At 38.6% G+C, this 22,218-nt stretch overlaps 3 protein-coding genes across 5 annotated transcripts; 2 read left to right on the forward strand and 1 right to left on the reverse strand.

The window, feature by feature from the left end:
- Positions 1–212: 212 nt before the first annotated feature.
- gnb1b (guanine nucleotide binding protein (G protein), beta polypeptide 1b) lies at positions 213–11,522 on the reverse strand. 2 transcript variants are annotated; one of them, XM_018699580.2, is made up of 11 exons: positions 11,101–11,522; positions 6,105–6,213; positions 5,943–5,981; positions 5,724–5,830; positions 5,391–5,454; positions 4,098–4,260; positions 3,703–3,769; positions 3,392–3,593; positions 3,080–3,296; positions 2,836–2,951; positions 213–1,935 (listed from the first exon to the last, which is right to left on the reverse strand). In XM_018699580.2, exons 2-10 carry the CDS (start codon positions 6,159–6,161, stop codon positions 2,845–2,847), a joined length of 1,023 nt encoding a protein of 340 aa, XP_018555096.1. In that variant the 5' UTR covers positions 6,162–6,213; positions 11,101–11,522; the 3' UTR covers positions 213–1,935; positions 2,836–2,844. The 2 variants fall into 2 exon arrangements, with proteins under 2 accessions (XP_018555096.1, XP_018555097.1); XM_018699581.2 differs by lacking the exon at positions 11,101–11,522 and adding an exon at positions 10,628–10,850.
- On the forward strand, positions 11,489–17,499 carry LOC108899157 (calglandulin). The gene is made up of 5 exons (XM_051072596.1): positions 11,489–11,497; positions 14,216–14,390; positions 16,161–16,305; positions 16,567–16,667; positions 17,255–17,499. Exons 1-5 carry the CDS (start codon positions 11,489–11,491, stop codon positions 17,296–17,298), a joined length of 474 nt encoding a protein of 157 aa, XP_050928553.1. The 3' UTR covers positions 17,299–17,499.
- A 194-nt stretch (positions 17,500–17,693) lies between these two features.
- Positions 17,694–22,218, forward strand: si:ch211-161c3.5 (uncharacterized protein C3orf18 homolog). Of its 2 annotated transcripts, XM_018699622.2 has the most exons (6): positions 17,694–18,158; positions 19,151–19,571; positions 19,707–19,732; positions 19,975–20,104; positions 20,633–20,667; positions 21,556–22,218. In XM_018699622.2, exons 2-5 carry the CDS (start codon positions 19,311–19,313, stop codon positions 20,636–20,638), a joined length of 423 nt encoding a protein of 140 aa, XP_018555138.1. In that variant the 5' UTR covers positions 17,694–18,158; positions 19,151–19,310; the 3' UTR covers positions 20,639–20,667; positions 21,556–22,218. The 2 variants fall into 2 exon arrangements, with proteins under 2 accessions (XP_018555138.1, XP_018555136.1); XM_018699620.2 differs by lacking the exon at positions 20,633–20,667 and having other exon boundaries at positions 17,704–18,158.

Raw genomic sequence — 22,218 nt, forward strand, 5'->3', positions numbered from 1 at the left:
GGTCCTGTGTTTCTTACCTCACTTTAAATCCATGTCCTCCCTGAGCAGTAAAGCTGAATTACAACTAGTTCCTGGTCACAAAGCAGAGAAAATGTTAAATCTGGATTACATGTCGGTATGGTGAAGGGTGTGTTATAAGCTACATTACACACTTTTACAAAAACTATTAAAAACCTCCAATGCAGCTTTTAGATTGAACTCAACAACAAAAAGAGATCTCAAACAGCTTTTTATTACATTTTTCAATCAATAACAGTACAATTTAGTACAGTATCTATCTTGCATCCAGCTCACTGTGGAACACCAACAGACTGAAATGAAATACAAAAAAGTGAAAAGGTACATAAGGGTGCAGAGCTCTATAATATTAATGGAAAGAGAAAAGGGAATCCATCTCAGTTGAATTGCATTTTCACTTGTGGCCACACACGAATACATCACATTTATTGTACATCATTGCAGAAAAAAGAAAAGTGAAAATATGTCACAACTTTAACAAAAGTGCTTCTGTATACAGTGAAATGTTGTCATTCAGATGCTCTGATTTTCAATTTAAGACCAAGGAAAAAAATGTACAAAAGTTTTAGTATGGACAGTATGTGAGGACATTATTGTTCCATTGAGTGTGAAGATTTGAAGGAGAGAAAAGGACTTCTCAAGGATAGAATTCTCACAATGATTGTTATAATTATTACAAAAAAATTGGCATCAATAGAACTGGTAAGCATAATTTACACTAAGTATGCAGTCAATATTAAGTCTTTCTCCATTCTTGCTCACTCTGGTGCATAGCGTTACCAGTATTAGTACATGATGTATGCAGAGTTTGAGCCAAAAAAAAATTGGCTTCTATTAAGTTCAATCAATAGGTTACTCTCCTTTTCAGAAACAAAAGAAAATCTAGGATTTTTTGCACCATTGAAAGCAAGTCTACAGCATGCACATCTAAATTAACTCATGGCAGACAAAATTAAATGTCTTAACTTAAAACATCAGACCATTATTTTCAGACATTGATTTGTACATTTCATTCACAGAGTTGCAACTGCAGTCCCAAGCAAAGGAAGTGTCTATTTAGTCAGGTGAGGTGTTTCACTCAAAGTGGATACTAAACACAATCCCCCCACCCCACCCCATCCATATAATAAAATCCAGCCATGCCCTAATTTATCTCAGCACCTACGTTGCTACCCCACCCCTTCCCACCCAAAGTCAAAGGCATGTACAAGAAGTAAGGGGGTTAACTGGATAAGTTACTCGTAATAACTCCTTTTGTACTGGAATGAGCATTCATAACTTATAGCATGTGCTTGGTTAGTTAACATAGTATTAGTTGAGAGGCAAAGCTTCTTCATGTGCAAAAGGCTGTGATGAAACAAAAACAGCTAGTATATAAATACATCATGGACATTTTGAAAGCTGCTTGTGTAATATGATCCAAGCTTTTTACTTCTGCATGTTTTCTCTCATCTGTCTTAATATGATTTAACTGGATTAGAAAGACAAGCTGTAATTCAAACATATCTAAAACCACTAAAGAAATATGACAAAAAAGAAAGCCATCAAGAATAATAAACCATCAGAATAGAATTCTTAAAAAAAAAAAAAAAAAAAAAAAAGTTAAATAATTTGTACAATTACACTCCAACATTTGCTTTCAAGACGCACACATTTGCATGGGATGATAGTGTTGTTTTCTCTTTCAAGGTAACATAAAATGGTCCAAGAAGGAATGCACAAGTTTCTGATTTGATACCACAGGAGATCCTTTCTTAACTAGGTGATAAACAATTGTGCTCTTCTTTGTGTAGGAAAGGCATTGGTTTCCCTTCGTTTTTGTGGTGTCCAAGTCAGTTTAAACAGTGTTGAAGAAGATGCTGTGAACATTCTGAAGTTGTAATGGTCTTCCAGTCAACTTTGGAGTTAAAAGAACATCTGGGAAACAAAGACAAATGAAATTTAGAATTTAACTAATCTAACCTGATCTACAATTTAGCTAATCTAACCTTTTGTCACATGTAAATTGAAGATTTAGTGGGCATCATGAGATCGAGCAAAAAGCTTTCTACACAGACATAAGAACGCAGAAGGGTGTTTGTGCTGCAGAGCAATCTTACAGTTTTTTGGCCTTTGGGGAAGCCTGCAAAATCTAGTATTTGATTTTTTTATTTTTTTTTGAAGAAGAATAATTCAGTGTAATGAAAAATGTTGATATGTCGCTGTTACAACCATAAACATACAGTTTTTACAGTGGGATATTTTTGTCTACAGTACAGGGCAACAAACTAAAAAAGTACTGTTATCCGGGTTAAAGCTTTATATGACTATATAGCTGAAAATGTCTATCTGAGGTGTGCTAACTGACCACTGTAATATGACAGGTGTACATCCACCAGTTGGGTTTGTTTCTCTGTACAGCCCTAACACCCTGTATGAAAAAACATTGAGTTTAAAAACGAAGGCTAGAAGCAGCTGCAGTTGCCCTGACATTTATCTAGAGCTTACTGTAAATGTAGGGGCAAGAATGTTTTGTTGATCACACAAGTCAAAAGGAAATCCCAAGATCCATTCAAGCTAACAGGCGTTTCAAATATGCAGACCAGCAAAAGACTTAGAAACAGAGAGACATTTCACTGAACCCACAACTCTCTTAAACCTGTAAGGCAACAAAATTAGCGCAAGAGCACATCACCTTCTACTCCAGCCAGGCAAAAGATGAGGCTACGGCAGACATGTGCAACTACAGGTTTTGCTAGGAATAGCTTTAAGTACAAATGTAGGAAAAAGTAAAACAATAAAAAAAGAGAAAACCAAAAAAGAAAAAAAAAGAAGAACCTTCAGGCTTCAATTCCAGATCTTCAGAAAACTGTCCCAGGATCCCGTTGCAACTGCCATGCCATCATCAGTAACTCCCAGGCAGCTAACACGGTTGTCATGTCCAGCCAACACACCTGGAAAAGTAACACAATTGTGAATTAGTGTACAGGGCAACAAACAAGCAAACAACTCAATAGTCTTCATTGTATTTTTGTAGCATGAAGAAAACAGAGAGATAGAAGATCATTCTTCGATTACTAACCAGCACGGTCGGCTTTTAGTGTGTCCCACACGTTACAGTTGAAGTCATCATATCCTGCCAGAAGAAGACGGCCACTCTTTGAGAATGCGACGGAGGTGATGCCACATATGATATTGTCATGAGAGTAGATCATTAATTCCTGATCAGCACGCAGATCAAACAGCCTGCAGGTGGCGTCATCAGAGCCCGTGGCAAAAGCATTGCCATTAGGGAAGAACTAAAAATTACAAGAGACAAATGATCAATGCACATCAGAGGAATACACTAAAACAAAAAGGTGCATACGCAATGACAAGGTGCACAGTGACTTACGCAGATGGCATTGATGTCAGACTCATGGCCAGTAAATGTCTGTCTGCACATGCCCTCTCGAACATCCCAGAGTTTAGCAGAGGCATCACAAGCACCAGAGACGAATAACCGTGAGTCAGGGGCCAATGACAGGCTCATGACATCACCTGTGTGTCCAGCAAATGTGGTTGTCTGCTGGCCAGTCTCAATGTCCCAAAGTGCACTGTAAAATTAAATACATGATTAAAATAGCTGTCTGGCTTTCACACAAGAGAGTTGAGCTAAGAATTAACCCAGTAATGCGACTAAATATAGGCAATCCCTTTACTTACCAAGTGGTATCTCCAGAGCTTGTAACAATCTGGTTGTCATCAAGAAAGCGACAACAGGACAGGTATCCTGATGTTAAAAAAAATCAACAGAGGAGGTCATTAATATGAACAGCAAGTCGGATATTCTAAAAGCTAAAAGTGCATGTTTAACTCAACATCAGTATCATCAGCATCAGCTTTAAGATCTAAGATCTTAAATTTTGGAATTAAAAGTTATGTGTGTTTTTCTGTGTGTCTTAATCTATTTGTTTTCCATCTCTTGGCAGCCAATCTAGACTAGATTTGCAATCTGCTTTAGCTGACGATAAATGACAACCTAAGTCAACTTTGTAATTTCCTTTGACTTAAATCAGCCATGCTTTAAAAAGATGTCACAGAGATTGTACATCGTATACCTGTATGTCCAGCGAGCTCACGGCTCACACGTACATTCCCCTCACGTGTTTTCAGGTTGTAAATGGAGCAGATGTTGTCTAAGCCACCGCATGCCACATAATTTCCTGAAGGTGCATACGCACAAGTCATGACCCAGGAAGATCGAAGTGGAATGGCATGAACCTAAATAACAAAAAACACACACACATACATTTGTTTAATTACTTTACTATGGTAAAGTGGTAAATGTCCTATATGTATTTCAAGGTCTAACTACTTCGTAATGCTAGACTTGTTATTTTGACACCCGCTGCTTTCAAAATCAGACTGACACCCAGGACGGGTCCCCAGGTAAAGTAGCCATGACCCAGGTAACAAAAACAAGTGAAATGAGAACAGAGCACAGAATGTACTGCTTTCGCATTAGACAGCATCCTGTATAATCATTCCCATATCATTTCCATTTTGATTGAAACATGATAGTAGATATCAATCAATAAGCTGCTACTTACTGGCACTCACAGACAGCATAATGTGGCAGCTTAATTTAACATAGGCTGAAACTTGCAGTGTTTCTGTTTGTGATCCCCTGTACGCATTAAGGTATCCCATATACAATTCTGACCTCAATCTGGCCTGCAATCTTCTCAGTGGGTCTAGAGATACATTGGAAGAATGACCCTTTAATCTTTTAATTCCCTCCTGGACATACTGTCCATGGTATCCAGTTCAATGTAAATGTTTTTTTCTGTCACCACGACAGCATCTTTGATATTCTAGATCTTGACATATGTCTCTATTTTTACTTTTCTGCCTGTTGTGAAGAGGGCAAAATTACCTATTAGGCACACAAACTGCGCACTACTTCCACCCATCCCACTAACTGCACAACCAGACACATCAGCCCCAAGGCAAAGGCCACAAATGCCTCTCTCTCAGCTGATCTGCAACCCTTTTGAATGTACTCCAAATGAATGCTGCATGGGCACAGTTAGTTTGTTTCCCTCCTTCTAATTCTAGTACAAATGAGTTCCTCATGAATAGAAACATAAAGCAGCAGTAACCATACGAAAATCTAAAAAAAAAAAAAAAAAAACTAGTGAAACCAGGTTCACATCACTCATTTGTATCTACTTTGCCCTGCAGGTGCCTCAGGGTTTAAAAACTATTCCTTTATTTGCATGAAACAAAAACACTAACCTGCCTTTATCTGCAAATCTAAGCTGCTGTTGTTATTACTTTACTTTCCAGTTAGATGACACTGGTTTGCACTTACAGATTCAACCAATCCCTTCCTAAAAAACATGACTTACCTTATTTGTGGTATAGCTGTCCCAAATAATGAGTTTGCCATCTTGAGAGGCACTGACCAAGAGCCTACAAAAATGAGAACAGCAACATAAACACCACCACCACAACAACAATCCGAGCTGTCACACAAAATCTATTTTTAGAAAAGGACCGCGGGCAAAAGAAGCCTGCCAAACTGCTGAAAAACATGTAATAATTAGATATTAACTGGATCTCTCTTACATTTAAGTGTAGGCTAACTTTTGCACTTTGCTCAACATTTGACATGTAATAACAGAAATAAAAGCTCCCTATTTGCACCATATGCCATAAATTCTGGCTTTACAGTAGTTTACCTGGAATCTGTTCCCCAATGCATGGCATAGATTTTAGCCAAGTGACCCCGCAGCGTTCGTCTTGTACGCATCTGGATTCGGCCAACGGGGTCGATATTAGCTGTGATCTGGGGTGAAATTAAAAAAAAAAAAAAAAAAAAAAAAAACATTTAGTGCTCTGGCAACTTTCAGACCAAAAACTTTTCAACCTAAGACAAAGATCCTGATGTTAAATGTTACCTGTGATAGTGTGGCATCTGCACATGCTTTCCTGGCATCCTGAAAAGAAGTCAAATCTTTAGGGCAGAATTTCTCCATCTCACTTCAGGCTCAACTTGTAAATGATATTTTTTTTAATGATAACTGGTGATACAGCATATGGAGAGGTGTTATTTTACTCACTCTGATCTGATTTTTGAGCTGCTCTGCCTCTTGGCGTAACTGGTCCAGTTCACTCATTTTATTCTGCTTTTTCAATTACCTTACTCCAGCTACAGGGGCACTTGTTGATCTAAAAAAAGAATAAAGAGAAGCACTTTAATCATTCGTACAAATCTTCTTCATTTTAAATTCAAGGTTATATCAGCAGTTTCAACCATAGGCAAAGTGGGTCTGAACCCAGCTTAGATACAACCAAATCTCTTAGCAGCAGAAGGTAATGGTAGAGGAACATTTTCAGCCAGCGTCAATCGCTTTGCAACTGACTAAACGGTTTACCTACTACATGTGTGATGTACAGTTCATGGTTCAACCTTATTCTCCCACCTCAATGTCACTAGCATAATCCTGATACACAATTTAGATTGCCAGACAAATCCTGTTGAGGCATGACTTTCCAGTGATCTGAAAAGCGGTCATTATCCTGTTGACCTCAATCCCTGGGATACTCATAATTTTAGCCAAGTGATCAATAAGCCACTTATATTAATACAGAACCTTGAGGCACACTCAAAGTTCATCTAATAAAATACATTTTAAATATTTATGCCATGATCCAGGTAGCATGCTCCCAATATAATAAACACATTTTGAACTGTTACAAGTCTCTTTTTGTGAAGCAAATTAATGTTATTTCAAGAGAGTTATTAAAGGGAAGCCAGCTGTAGTGACCTGTCCTGTGTGAGACACTTGCTTCATTTACATGCTCCATGATATCGGAAAGAAAAACTGACAGTTACTGTACTACAGTAAGACAGTTACTGTACGAGACAAGTCCATGGAAACCATATTTTTAGATTACTTTAATCAAAACGAACGGTAAAATTTTGAGTAAAAATAAGAAAATTAGTCCAGTATTCTAATTTTAGCTACATTACTGATAAACTGCTGCATACTGTGACAAATATAACAATCCAATTGTGTGGTGACATACAAATTCATGGTCTATTTATTTAAAGCAATAAAAAGTTGTTTTTATAAAGGTATCACAATGCACAACATGGTGGCAAAATGACTGTGAGCGGCTTCATCAATACTGTGTTATTTTGATTAAAGTCAGTAGTTGTATCACTAGTTTGTGAACATAGTCACTGGACATTTACCAAGTCTTGTTATCCTGGAAAATGGACCCTGTGCTCGGCTCTATCCAATTAATTATTCAATTGTGTCCAACAGAAGAAAATTAGGAAACAAATGACTTATCATACTTAACTAAAATGGCGCACATTTTTGTGGTAAATCACACAATGTAATTTCTGACTACAACCAAAGCAACATTAGTTTGTTACAGTAACAGGTTAAGTATCAACTTAAAAAAACTGAAGAGACAAAGACTAAAACCCGGAAACCACAACGTTAAATACATAGATCACTTATATAAACTCAGCCTGTGCAATCTGCTTTCTATGAGACATTCATTAGCTCCTTAAAGCTGCAAAAAACAAAAGAACAAAACAATGTAACAGATCTTTGCATAAGCATGGAACAGCTCAAAGAGCACGTTACAACAATAAAGAAAACTAGTACTAAATGTAAATGTATCGCTGTTTGATCAACCTTTCTTTCTCAGTTACCTTACCTGGTGCGTTTCAGTCAGTGGACCTATGAAGGTTTCAGGACAAGACTGAAAATCTTCTCTACCTGACTACACGTTGTCCTTTAGGTCCTCTGACTGGCTGACCTTTTTAACGCTGGTTATCCTCTTACACTCATTAATCTAATAATAATGGTGTCATGGAATGTAATTATTCTGCAGTATCAACAAGTGACAGCAGAATGCCATTCTCACCTTGAAAACCTCTGAAATTATAGTTTAGATTTTAAAATATGAAATGTGAAAATGTATTTCAACTCGGTGTGTCTATGTTTAATAATTCCAACAGTAGCATATGATTAACAGTGTCAAATACAACATAATTAATGTATTTATACAAAAAAGACAATATCTTAAACATGTTTCATTTGGGTTTAAGCAGTTATATACAATTTTATAACAACAATAATGAGCTAATAGGAAAACAATGCTACCTAAATTGAACTCAGAACTCATTAAGTTATCAAATTAAATGCCCTTGAGTTAAGTCTCATAGGTTTCTGTCACTACTTAATGGTGAACTCTCTGCATGGTTATTAATATGAAATGTTCTTCTGTGATTTTAAATTCACAAACACTTAGCTCTCAATCAAATTATAACAAGATGCAATTCATTTTGATAATTGACTGCTTTAATACCAAACCCTAAAACTGCACTGGTAAATCCATAAGTGGGATAGCCTGAGGTTATTTTATAGATCTGAGCTTTAGGTATTCCACGTTCAAAAATATTATTTCCCACTGACCTCTGTGGATGCTTACAGTTAAAGAGTTCCTCTCCCTCATCACTTCTCCTTTCCAAGCGCCTGATCAGGGTCAGCTGACTGCATGATAAACAATGAGCAGTGGCAAACAGCCTGGAGTTGTAGCTCACTAGCTGTTCACAGGTCCCTTAAGGGCAGTCTGTGTCTGCTACTTTCAAAAAGGTATCTTCTACAATCTGTTAAAAATCTGAAAAATGTATCTCTCTATCTCTCTATGCAGTAGGTAAGTATACATATAGGACACACACAGGATAAGTCAGCTTATCTGCACTGTTAAACGATGATAATGCAATGTTTCGTCACTAAAGCTGGATCATAGAAAAAGCCATAACCAGCAATATCACTGAGCAACTCCATAATCCTAAAAGCTAAAATCCTCAGTCAATGAGTCTCTAATCCTATCCATGTCCACTAACATAAACAGCTGGCAGAGCCAGCCCAGGCATTAGAAATATGTTTTCCCAATCATAAAAGGATGAGTTTAATCTTATTTCTTTTACACACAACATGCTTAAAGCAATTGCCTGGATTTTTACGCTGCCAGTGAATCACAAGCCTGATACAGCCCTCTCTACTAGCTGTCCAATGTGACCAGGTACTGTACAGTTAGTACCACTCTTGCTTTAATAAACAAGGGTGAACCCATGTGTATCCAAAATCATTTTGCAAACTGCAAACACAACTGGCACACTTCATAGTAATACACATATAAGGATAAATCTATAACATGAACATTCCTAGCACGTACATATTTAAAGTGATGTCTGTGCACAGGTTCACTCAACACTGTATGTGGTGTACTGGTAGTTGACTTAGTGACTGTGTGCAGTACTGTGATTTGCCTTCAACAGTAGGATAGTTTGCATTGTATTTGAATGGCTGCCAGATAGCTGTTTCAGTCGAGTTGTTACTTATTTGTGTAGAAGGCTGATCTACAGATGCTCCGCGCATATTTTAACAGAAATTTGATTCCAATTCACGCCCGTAATGTGGCAAAATACTGAGGATTTGGACTATTAGTATCTGAATGAGTGTAATCTAATTTCTACATTTACTGAACGCTGCACGATAATATGACTTGCACTGATAGAAATCTGAGAAGATGCAGCTAAACGCCATCTTGCAGACTGCTGTCCGCTAGTTAGCTTGCTAGCAGGCTTGACAGGGTAGGCCTGCAGGCAGGGCAGAGCTAGTATTTGAAGAAAGCAGTGTATTCAGTCACTTTGCTAGGAACATTTTTCACTTGTGATTTAACAACGTCCGGTAGACAAAATAAGTCGATCTAACGTAAAGACCCGATGAATATCATGACAGATAAATCTCATAGCTCGCAGCATCTAACGCGAAATAACGTAACCACAGCTACTTTAAGGTGGACTCGGCTGCTCTTCCGCAATTACACGGAGTGCTATGGAGTTAGCTTTCAAGCCAACAGTGGTTAAACCCAGACACTCGCTAGTTGCTCGGCCTCCAGAAATCCACTTACTTACATACTAACAATCTTGTTAAACCCGACAGGGCCCGTTTGATTTAATTACGACGCATCGGTATATTTATTTGCTTCCCTGATCCTTTAATGGACTCGAGCCTGTAAAAAACTGCAAGGTCGGGCGGCGATGGCCTGTCTGACTTCAGTAAGCAACAAATGCAATAACAGATGCGGGTGATTTTCCATAAGGCAGATGACCATCTATCACCCATAGCTGCATTACTGCCACTCAAGTAACTGGAGATGAATAAGTAACGTTACTAACCTAAGTTAAAGGCGTTGCACCGGCGCGGCCCGTTTCGTTGCAGGGAGGCAGCAATATGCTAACTTATTAGTTCGGCTTGTAGGAAAAAAAAAGGGTGTTAACGCTGCTACAATAACTCACGCTATCAAGTACAATTATTACATATATATTTACATAGTGTGCAGTTTTAAAGTTAACTGGTAATGCTGGCTGCCCTGCTACCCCCCAAAAAAATAATATTTGCTGTTAATTTGTTTACGGGACGTTTATTGTTCCAGCCCAACCCAGTGTGTCATCATCAACTGACAGCAACATCTTTAAACGTAACATTTCGGGTACAAAGCAACCCAATACTAACGATCAAGCTTTAGGTGCAAACGTTACAATTATACTTACATTCAGTGGCTTTTGGGTATTAACTATCCAATACTTTAAGTACAGTATTTTAGGCCAAGAGGCACCTCCGCTGGGCCATCACTGACATCAAGTCTTACTGGCCAACATTAACGTTACTTAAACGCCAGCAAGAAGCTTTGCTAACATGAACAGTAGTTAACCCAACTCAATTGACTGGATGCATAAGCCAGTTACGTGGAAATAAGTTTTGCAGAAATCTGCTTATCCGCCACAAATACTGAGCGCCAGGACCCACCGTTGCAGACACTCCCGTATCTTTGCGACTTGTATTTGCTTACCATAAAACAGCCAACTTAACGTTAGCTAACCGCAGCTAACTAAATGGCTAGGAAGCTAGCCATCGCTACCCCACCCCGGGCAGTTCAATTCCGCCACAATTCATCCGCTAATAGTATTAACAGATACTGTGAAAGACAGGAAAGCGGCGTGATCGTCGCTTTATTTCGCCTTACCTGATTCAATTTGCGTTTGTTTTTGCGTTTTGGCATTGACTGGAAAACAAGACGGCGAATACCTCCGATCCACGCATCAACGAACACCACAGCGCTAGCTTACTAACTAGCTAGCCAGCTAGCGTTAGTTTTCCGAGGAGCAGCCCTTCCCGAACGCAGGCTACAGCTAGGGAGCTTGACAACCTCCGTCAACCAACCGGAGAGGGGAGGAGGAGGGGGGGATCACACCCACTACCCTTGTACTGAAGACACTGCCCAGGCAGACAAAAAGGCTAATCTCTAAAGTCACTATGCCTCATTCAACAAGACAGCCTACTCTCTCCCTTTTGCCAAGCTTAACATCTGCCCTTTCCGTACTAACACTCTCGTCCGGCCATCGAACGACGAGATGGGCGCGGTAACCCTGCAGTTAGCGCCGGGAAACCCCACGCTGCAGCAGCGATGGGAAGAGAACCATCGATTGGTGTTTTATCTACAGCTGGAGATGTTAGCGTTATCAATCACTGTGAACATTGTTCATTTGCTGTATATGTGCTTCATCATACTGCACTAAAAGCACAGAGAACATGATGTTCGCGTTTTTCCTTCCCCGCCACAAACCCGTCTAACCGAATGGCTGAGTCAGTCGGGCCCCAACTTGGCTTCTAAAGTAGGAAGTGATATTAATGATTTCAGCTGGGCTCTTTATAGCTAACTAATAATAGCAGTGTCAACAACATTGTACGGCCTTATTTAATAAGGAGGGTGTATTCTGTTATGAATGTTTGTACTGTGTTCCTCAGGTACTTAGGTGGACTCAGAATACAAATAATAAATAAAGAAATTCACACATTATTTAGTGTTACACTCATTTATCTATTGATCTCTATCTGAAACACATCTCACTTTAGCACTAGTAACTATTTAAGTAGTTTATTGGATAGACATACAGTTGTCCTTAAGTGTGGAATTTGCTGCACAGTCTCTACAATATTTTGATTGGCAAGCTTTATTTATTGATCAATAACTCTTACAAGAGAAACCTGAGAACCACTGACTTAGAAATAATGTCATATCAAGCCAAGTCACACAAAGCAGTCGTCATATACAAAGTGTTTCCAACTTCAGTATGTTGCACATTTAATTCCAGTTATAATGTGCATACTAAGCCTATCAGAAACCAGTTAAAGTAGGACAATATACCACACACTTGGACGTGTAGCATCCATACAGTATAAGGGTTATCAGGAAATCTCAGTCCCAAAATCTCAGAAAATAATTGTCATGCCTCAGCCACACCTCTAATAAAGCCTATAACCATCAAGTCTATTTCTTTTATACCTCATTAACCAATCCTCTGTTTTCTCCAGCTACCCACCGTTCAGCCCTGAGCATACTTTCTCTCTGTGTTTTTTAGGTTCTGCCTGGGGCTCAGTGTTCATCTGTCCAGGGCCAGCCCACCCAACAACCTCCCTCATCCCCTTTTCTTTCATTCATCCATCCATCACATCCAATACTATCTTACTTCACTAAACCTTGACTCAGATATTGTTGCAGCCTTCTCTTTGCTGGTGAAGACATAAAGTTGAGACAGAAAGTGCACTCTAACCTTGGAAACAATATCTGGCAAAACAGTCCCACCACAAGGTTCATTTAGTCTCAAGATGTAGAGAAATAGTTGTAAGATATAGTTTTGAGTTTGCTTATGTCAAAACATTTTTTTGTCTACCTTTTAAAAGTCAAACAGAATTTTCACCCTCTTCTACAAAGTCTATCCAGAATATTTACCACATGCAAAATGAGGAATAAATAGGATGACTTTATAAATGCCTGGTTCCAGACCTTTGAATCGCCTCTCACATGAAGTGAAACAAAATAGCAGTGGCTAAGGGTCATCCTTATTATGGCTTTCCAGTAAAATTTTGATACCATTTGACTATAACATGCAAATTAATTTGGTTGCAAAGAAGCAGGAAGAAAACAGTATTTCTGCAACAACAACATTTCTTTATACCTGTATGCAAATTGCCAAAAAATGTAGCATCACTGGCAGGACAAACAGAGCTTTCTTTTTGACCCATGATTTTAAAACTCTCTCGTGTATCAGGTAAACTTTCTTTTCCACTGAGTGTAAACCAGTGAACCCGAACAGGTTCACTTTCTTTCTTCTCTGCTCTTGTTTGTTTCTTGGTCTCTGGTTGACTTGTATGTGCCTCAGTCAAACTATGGCCGATTTTTTTGTGAAAAGTTTTCATCATAGATGCACAACAATAAAATAGGATAAAAAACTTAGTTTTTATTGAATGATTAACTTACTGGCTATCAGCTATTGTACATATTAAGTACAAAAACCTTAAGATAAATTCTTTGTTACAGTTTTCACTCCGGTTTACTTGGTATCCCTCTTCAAGCTCTATGAATACAGAGGGTCATTTGAGGCATACATAGCTCTTCCCCTTGGCTAACAAATGTGAAATCCTTAATGTTCCCATTGCAATGTTGGAAATAACTTCTCTTAGTTAAGTGCCTCCTTATTTGGTTGTCTGCTTTCACGAGAGTCACAGGGGGCTGTACAAACACCTGCTAATGGCTCACAGCAAGCTAATTGCAGTTCCCATAAGTGGAGCAGGTGATGTTGAGGTCACAGAAAAAGCTTCTGATTGTTTACATATTGTGTTATTTTGTCTTTAGGTCTTTTCTGCCTCAGTTACTTAGAGAGTTGAGAATAACATGATATTCTAACTAATAACAAGTTATCTGTTCCAATATAACTATGCTGTTTACCATTTGTTGGATGTTGAGATCAGTGTCCAAATATTCCTCATCCATGATTAGCAAGTCCATCCTCTAAGTGCTATAAAAGGTCTTGAAGCAGGCTTCTCTAAACTCTGGGGAAAGGGAATTAGATGTGTAGAAGTGAAGAGGCTAAGACATCCTCTCATTCTGCACTAACTGTTGTCACTGAGCTTTTCCTCAGCCACGTTTGTCCTACCAGCAAAAAAAAAAAAAAAATGGTGAGTACCTTATGACAAAACTTCACATACAAAAGTTGTTCATTCTAATATTTGTGATTAACATTATTAAATACAGTATGAAGTGATTCCTGAAGTGTTAATGTCCCATATTTTCCTCCCAGGCCAGCAAGTTAACACAAGAGCAGATCACAGAGTATAAAGGAGTTTTCGAGATGTTTGACGAAGAGGGAAACGGAGACGTGAAGACACAAGAGCTGGAGAGACTCATGAGTTTAATGGGAATCAATCCTACAAAGAGAGAGCTCATCCAGATGGCCAAAGATGTGGACAAAGATGGTGAATACAAACCTAGAAAGGCTGTAAACCAGATATCATTCTGGATACAAAAGCACACATGGAATTTCTTAGATTGGCCTTTGGCGACTGACTCAGTTTAAGATAATATTAGCCATGTCTGCAAAGTAAAATATAATCCAGTATAATGGCCCTCCCATAAATCCTACCCGTTTGAAGCTTATAACATTAATTCTTTTGGTTACACTGTGTCAGAAAGCTGCTGATTCAACACTCCTTTTGAGACTGTGGTGGCGTACGTGACTCTTATTATAAGATTGTGCTGTTTACATACATGAGCAGCTGCTTTAAAATGCCTTAAGGCAGTGCCTCGCATGTATCCTGAGCTGCACCTGGAGGTGAGGATGTTAGCTGAAGCTTTATCTGTCTGAAGTTCAGCCCGAAGCACGTAAGTAATTAAAGTGCTAAATTAGGTTGTGTAACGATAACCTGGCCATTCAAATTTGCCATTAACATTAGCTAAAGTGCTGGAAGGTGGATAAAATGGATGTTTGCCACCTGCTCTGATAAGGTTAAGATAAATGAGTAAAATATATTTGGAATTACCCTTTGCAGCTGATCGGGTCTGGATCTCAATTCAAATTCCAGGTAGATTTAGGACTCATAAAGCTGACCTGTGTGCAACTTTTTAGGTGAATCACATCTTCCAAAATGCATTATGAGAAAGCTTGACATTATCTAATACTGCAGTATTCTGTTTACAGAAGGGATCCACATTGATCACTAGGTGGCAGTGTTTCACTGTGTGTGATTTATGTAAGGCTGGCTTTATTCTATAAAAAGACTGTTGACGTATCCCATACTTGAGAGCACACACACAGAAACAATCAGCTGAAGACATTATTGGTATTGACAATAGTATTAGAGTTAAAGCTAATACCCTGCAGTTGTTGGAAAATGGTTTCTATTACCAGTTTAAGACCAGGGTGTATACTCATTTACTTTATTTAGTTGTTTGTGTAATTAAGATCTTATTTATGTCTCTTCTTTACCAATTCAAATTCAGATTTTTATTTTATGTATTTTATGTTATTGTCTTAATTAGTAGTTCCCTAATAATATCTAATAATTGAATCATTGTGCAAATTAATAACAGAAGCTTCAGTATGTGCCCAGCATAAAACTGAAAGACTGCACCATGATTTTCTGTCCTCTGCTAATTTAAAGTGGACTTCTTTCTGCTATAAGATTATTGTTTATGTCAAATTAACTAACTTTTAATGCATCCGACAAATTTTAGCTGCATTTGTGTTATTTGATCTGTCATGCTGAAGGATATAATTTGCCATTTCATTTCCTGTTTCCTATTTCCCCTTCTCTTACTTTTCTTTCTTTATACATCCTCTCTCTCTCTGAACCAAGAAAAAAGCTAAGAACAAATACAAGCAGAGATTTGTTGCAAATTTAAAAGTGTTTTTTTTTTTTTATTGTAACTAATGCTAAATCAGTATTAGTAGAGTTTTAAATATCTGCACTAGATCACAGAGTCTCATCCATATTTATCCAAATACGAGAATCTAGAGACTCTAGAGTGAAGTGAAGTTGTTCTTATAAATAGTTACAATCACCTTTGAATCAGTGAATTGGAATGTAGATAATTATCATTAGATAATAACCATTAAAGGGTGAGGCTGAACTTCATCATCTTTCATTTCACTACATTTAAAAAATGCATGCTTTCTAATCTGTTGTTTTTCTCTGTATGTAGGTATTCACGTTTTTGTTAAGTTTATTATTTTTATGACATTTCAGGTAAGGGGATATTTAACTGTGACAGCTTCCTGGGCCTGATGGCACTTTACCATGAAAGAACCAAGAACCAGGACGCTGAACTCAGAGCTGCTTTTAAGGTGTTTGATAAAGAAGCTAAGGGATACATTGACTGGAACACGCTCAAGTAAGAATTACATTTATGACTAAAAAGACAAAAATACAGATTTTCTTCCTCAGTAAACAAGTGAGTGATTATTTGCACAGTTAACTACTCAACATGTAATTACTTATTTCGTTCCCAAATTAAAATCCAGACAAAACAGACTGAATTAAAAACATCATAAACATGAACCTGAACATGCTGAGTTTGTGTTCTCTTAGTGTTGGTATTTATTTGTTATCATGAGCTTTCAGTGTTTCTTCTATGTTTAATATTCATTTCCAGATATGTACTAATGAATGCAGGAGAACCACTTAATGAGATTGAAGCGGAGCAGATGATGAAGGAGGCAGATAAAGACGGAGATGGAACCATTGATTATGAAGGTTTGTAATAAATTCACATTTTGTCAAATTATTTAAACAAACTCCACTTTTCTTTGGTTGAAAAAGTACATTTAATCTTATTGAAAGATCCTACTGTACAATTTGACATTGCTGTGTAACTGTTCTGGTATGGTCTGTTTTTTATTTTTGTTGCTCCTCCTGATTTTTATGGATAATTTCTTTCTGTTAAAATCAGTCAGAAATGTTTATATTAAGAACCCACTGCTATTTATTAACAAGATAAATCTGTTTTCATATGTGAATATATTTTGCTGCAGAATGAAAATTACATTTGATGAAAAGTTCTGTTCATTTTTGCTCATGTTTTAGACTGACTCCAGAACCATTATCATTTTAACCAGTATTGCTGTGTTATAGAAAATCAGTTTGTGAAAATGTATGTTCTTTATTATAATTTAGTTCTCCATGACAAGGATTGCATTTTATTTACATTTTACTTTTACATTTTACATTTTTACAAATCTCCAAAAACACATTATATTAAAAAAATGTGTGCTTGAATTGAAATGAAATGAGATGATGCTATAAAATATGATGCTATTTATTGTTGATTTTAACTGTTTCAGAATTTGTGGCCATGATGACTGGGAACCTGTTTAAAATGAGCTGAAGATTCAATAAAAGAAGCGACTCTCACTTTAAACCTTTTGGAAACAGCAGTTGTGAACATATTGTTTATGTTCCAGTGACACATGATAATACAAGAAGACACCTGTAATTTCTCAGTGTCAACTAGTTGTTCTAATGTAAAAGCGCACGGTCACATATCTCTGTCTTTTGTGAATAATTGGACAAATCCTTCACATAAAAGTAAAACAATCTTATGAAGTGACTGGTCTGTGGTTATTTGTGTTTCTGGTTGAGTGAATTCAAGTCATTCAGGGTCAGAGAAAAAGCCATTATAGGGTTAATATCCTCAGACCGGCCACCCGGATGCAGTCATTCACATGGGTCTGACAGCATCTGGTGTGCAGGGCCATTAAATCCCATTCTCATCCCTGCAAAACCAGATAGACAGCTCAGGGAGCCAACCACATCTATCATCTTGAAGCCATTAGACCAATTGCAGAGTGAAGGGGGAGGGAGCTTGCCGCACTGATCTCTGCTTGCAGCATCCCCAGAGCAGCCTCTGTTGTGTGAAATACAAGAAAGGGCAAGACGGGGGGAGTGGATCCTTGGAGGCAACCAGAGAACAGAAAAGGGATCTCTCGGAGCCCGCTGGGATAGGGTTACTTTGGCGTGCGGAGTCCATCTTCAGAGAAAATGGCTGTTTTGTCAGTGTAAACAGCCTGTGCAGTACCTGCATTGCTAAAGGGGGAAGCAGAAGAGGAGGGGGCGGAGGAGGAGGAGGAGGAGGAGGAGGGGCGGACACTGGAGGAAATGTTGCCTCTTCCAATGAAATTTTCCCCTCTGTAGCTAGCCCCGGCCTGCTGCAGCTCACCTCTGAACCCATGCATGTTACATGTTAAGGTACGTCTGCATCTCTAATCTGGGAGGACACATGGAGTAGGTCCTGGTCACGTTGGCAGGATTAGCATGTCAGCTGTTTGTGTACAGGACAGCTGAAGTACAGTGCATCTTGACTAAAAATAACATGTTAATGTATCAGTAACACACAGTGTAATAAGACCATAAACTGAATTAGATGAGTGTGTAAAAATGTTCCTCGCTCCGTCTTTGTGCAGTGCAGGGTTTACTAACCGGACAACAGCAGTGACTGAATCCAGCCTTTGGTTTTCATTGGTTGTTTGCTTCGGCTGCACATGTTCCTCATTAAGAGCACAAGCAGACAGGATGCACTAAGGAGAGAGGAATGGATCATATGTCTATTTTCACTGCCTTCCTGTGTCACCATGTAACACTGCTTTAAAATAGAAAGCATACTCATGTTTTTTTAAACTCCTTTTATATGTAAATCTTCAGGATAAATTGCACTACACTCTCATGGGATGTGTACAGTGTGTGTGTGTGTGTGGGAGGCACATGCACTGAGTCTTGGATGCAGTGGATATTTATGGAACCTGTGTATGAGTGTGTGTGTGTGTGTGTGTATGTGTGTGGGTGTAAGTTTGATTTTGACGTTTGAACGCTCTGCCAACACATTTCCTCACAGCGCACGTTACAGTTTGGGTGGTTAGTATTCCTTGGTATTTTATCAAGTTTGTTGTGCCACTTTCCTCATGTGCCTTTGCTACCCACATCCTGCCCAAAACACCTACCACAACCCCGCTGGCACAATCAGCTATGGTTTGAATGAAATCGAGGATGGGGTCTGCCAATTTTTTTTTCACAAAGATTTAAGCAAATCATCAGTGTGCAGAGGTAAAATAGAAATGACATTTTTAGCATTTTTGCTGCAGTTAAAAGATAATCTCAGTTTATGGTTATACTTCCATCATATAGGACACTAAAGGCAAAACAGCCCTTTATTAATCACATACTACCTTTCTTTTTTGTCTTAGTTTTAAGTTTTGTTGTCCAGATCGTACGGCCAACAGACCCCTGACCAGAGGGATGACATCTGTGCCAATCATGAGACACACTAGAGACTGAGCGACACGACGACATCCACACACAGATTCAGAAACACACCAGTTTGGTTGAAACAGTTAACACCTGACCATGGCTGTAACTGCAGCTAAGACAACTACCAGTTTTGTTTCCACAACTGCCACGACCACCACAATCCCCTTCCTCTCGATGGGCACGAGCGCCAGAGACAATGTCACCGCCAGAACGACGCTAATGACTGTTACTATAACAACAAACGAGACCAGCTTCAACGCCACCACGTTTCCAGAAGCAGTGATGGAGGGTTCAGGAATGGGAATGGTGCTTGTGCCCTTTGGCATCATCACCGTCATCGGCTTAGCAGTGGCAATAGTAAGAAATAGTTTAAATATAGCATCATCATCACTGTTGATTTGTTTTAACACCTCAGACATTGTTGCCCTGCATTGTTTAGTCTGGACAATACTACTACTCTCTGATAATATCTTGTACCTTTCTTCATCCTAGATGCTGTACATCCGGAAACGGAAGCGGTAAGCATATAAAGAATTAATGTCCTGACCCAACAACCAGGCAAGGCCGAACCAGGAAAAGTGGGCAACCAAAGATGTAGTTTAAAAATCTTTATGGTGTCCCTATGGCACCTGTTCCTAAACAAACTAAGACAAAAGAAGCATCATTCAGGCAGTGGACGAGGGGTTAGGAGGCAGCCATCACCACATTTTTGCCCATTTTTGCCCTAAAAGACATAATTTCATAATCTCTTGTCATGCAGGTTGGAGAAGCTGAGGCACCAGCTCATGCCCATGTACAACTTTGACCCGGCTGAAGAACAGGATGACCTGCTGGAACAGGAACTACTGGACCACGGTCGGGAAGGCAGCCTCGCGGGTCCCAATGCCAAGGTAAGGCAGAGAGTGTTTGGTAAAGCATGTACAGACATCTTTTCACCTATATCCTCACATGAACTATTTATCTCTTTGGTAACAGTCTTATCTAAGAGCTCCCATCCACAGATAACACAAATGGTGAATAGTTTGACGACCACAAAAGCCATGATAACCATATTAATATTCTTAAATAGACATAAATGGAAAATTTCTGAGCAGTGACTCAGAGTCTAGACAGTGTTTCCAATCACCAAAAACCAAACATTAAGTTTTATCAATGTGTAAAAGGGTTTTCTAATAATTTCTGATGGCACAGCAGTGACTCTTGTGGTTGTTTTTACTTTGATGTGTATTTAATTATGTCTCTCTGTATATTTTATATAGATTGTTATTTTGATTAAGTTTTTGCTGTATAGCATTACTGTATATTTATGTTTTATTTTAGGCTACTGATGTGATCTCTGCTGTCAAAATTTGTCTAGGTCATGGCAATTTTTTTTTCCCCATCATAATTCTTTTTTTCTTTTTACCTTATTTTCTAAGTTTTGACTATGGCGTATCAGTAAAAGACAAACATGGTAAAGTATCACCTGTGTGTCTTTTGAACCATCTCTCTAAAACTCTTTCCCCTACAATCCTCATTCTTTTACACCATCATCATCTCTGTATCTCAAACAAAACTCTTGTAGGTTAGATGATTTGTTAACAGATTTCAGACACAATATTAACTAAAGAGTCTCAAAGTAAATGCTCACAGTGAATATACCTGCATCAGTCTTATCTTTACCATCTGTTCCTTTGTGATCCCTCAACTTAACTCTCACACATTAAATCTTTCAGAGGCCACATGTCTGAAGACAGAGGAAAAATAATATTTAGGTTCAGTTTTATTTGTTTCCTTCAGTAGACACTGGGAGGTCACTGGCTTCCTTCAAAGCTTTAAACTGCATCTCTGATGTGATGACAGCTGAACCAAATCTGCTACAGGAAAACTCAATTTGCAGATGAAAACCATGACATTAAAAGATACGGGAAAAGCCAGTAACTGGACCAGAAGAGTTATTTCTGATATGCACTGCATTGTGGAACAGTGTGTCGATAATCTTAGCATCATGTTTACATTTTTAATATACCTCATTTTAATCATCTTTACTACATAAACTCTCTCAGTATATGCTAAACAGTTTGCATCTTTTCTGTTTTAAACATGTGGCCTCTGGTCCTAACAAATCTCTGGTTACAGTAATCAATCACTTTCTAAATCCTGAAATATTAAGTCGATTTAGCTTCTCTGATCGTCCTGAAATTGACGAAACATCAGGTTGCGCAGGCAGTCGTGTTACATCTGGACGACAGACTGTTACTGCTGTGTTTCTTACAATTCAGGAGTCTGGAGTCGCCAAGCGATCTTAACATCAACTAACAGGTTTATCTCTCATCTGTCCTGCCGTCCATCTCCTCTGCAGACTCTCACAACCTCCCAGGGGACCACGCAGAGGCCCAGTCGTCTGGTCTTCACAGATGTAGCCAAAGCTCTCAACGCTTAACAGTTGTCTTCCATTAGCTGATTTCAGTTTGCTGAGGGTGGGGTCAGGGGGGGTGGCCTCACCCAGATATAGACTGTCGCTCAGGAAGGAAAACAAAAGGGAAAACTGGACTGTTATTGGGAACAACTGGAGCTTTGGTGAACGTTTTTATCACTACAACTTTGTACGTGAAGTGGCAGTGGTTTTCAAATTATGAAAAAACAAAACATAGGGTGCATGTACGATAAGGGAGCAGAACGCGAAGCATCACATATGATCTTGCACTGTTACCATTTGGCGCACAATTGCTGTGTGATGCACTTTTCTTATAATCATGTTGTGTCATTGTTGTTTAAACGTTTGCTAGCTCATCAGTGAAGTTCTCCAGAGCTTCGATATCTACTTCCATGTTTGATATGAGAGGAGTGTAAATTTGTGTTTTACTGAATTTGTGGTCTTAATGTCTCTGACAAGCTTGAACACTGGATGTGTCACCATCCTCCGAGTGAACTGTCCCTCTGCCATTTTGTTTCTTCTTTATTAAGTAATGAAGGATTGATTCTCTCTGTATACATTAAAACTATTTAAACCTGTGAAAAAAAA

The sequence above is a fragment of the Lates calcarifer genome, linkage group LG8 (assembly GCF_001640805.2).
Source record: "Lates calcarifer isolate ASB-BC8 linkage group LG8, TLL_Latcal_v3, whole genome shotgun sequence".
Classification (NCBI taxonomy): domain Eukaryota; kingdom Metazoa; phylum Chordata; class Actinopteri; family Centropomidae; genus Lates; species Lates calcarifer.

Coding starts and splice junctions, on each gene's coding strand:
- gnb1b (XM_018699580.2), bottom strand. CDS start 6,161: ATGAGTGAACTGGACCAGTTACGCCAAGAGGCAGAGCAGCTCAAAAAT. Junction 5,831..5,942: donor CAGATGCCACACTATCACAG/GTAACATTTAAC, acceptor ATTTCACCCCAG/ATCACAGCTAATATCGACCC. Junction 3,594..3,702: donor AGCTCTGGAGATACCACTTG/GTAAGTAAAGGG, acceptor TTAATTTTACAG/TGCACTTTGGGACATTGAGA.
- LOC108899157 (XM_051072596.1), top strand. Junction 14,391..16,160: donor CAAAGATGTGGACAAAGATG/GTGAATACAAAC, acceptor ATGACATTTCAG/GTAAGGGGATATTTAACTGT. Junction 16,668..17,254: donor TGGAACCATTGATTATGAAG/GTTTGTAATAAA, acceptor TAACTGTTTCAG/AATTTGTGGCCATGATGACT.
- si:ch211-161c3.5 (XM_018699620.2), top strand. CDS start 19,311: ATGGCTGTAACTGCAGCTAAGACAACTACCAGTTTTGTTTCCACAACT. Junction 19,572..19,706: donor TCGGCTTAGCAGTGGCAATA/GTAAGAAATAGT, acceptor TCTTCATCCTAG/ATGCTGTACATCCGGAAACG. Junction 20,105..21,555: donor TCGCGGGTCCCAATGCCAAG/GTAAGGCAGAGA, acceptor TCTCCTCTGCAG/ACTCTCACAACCTCCCAGGG.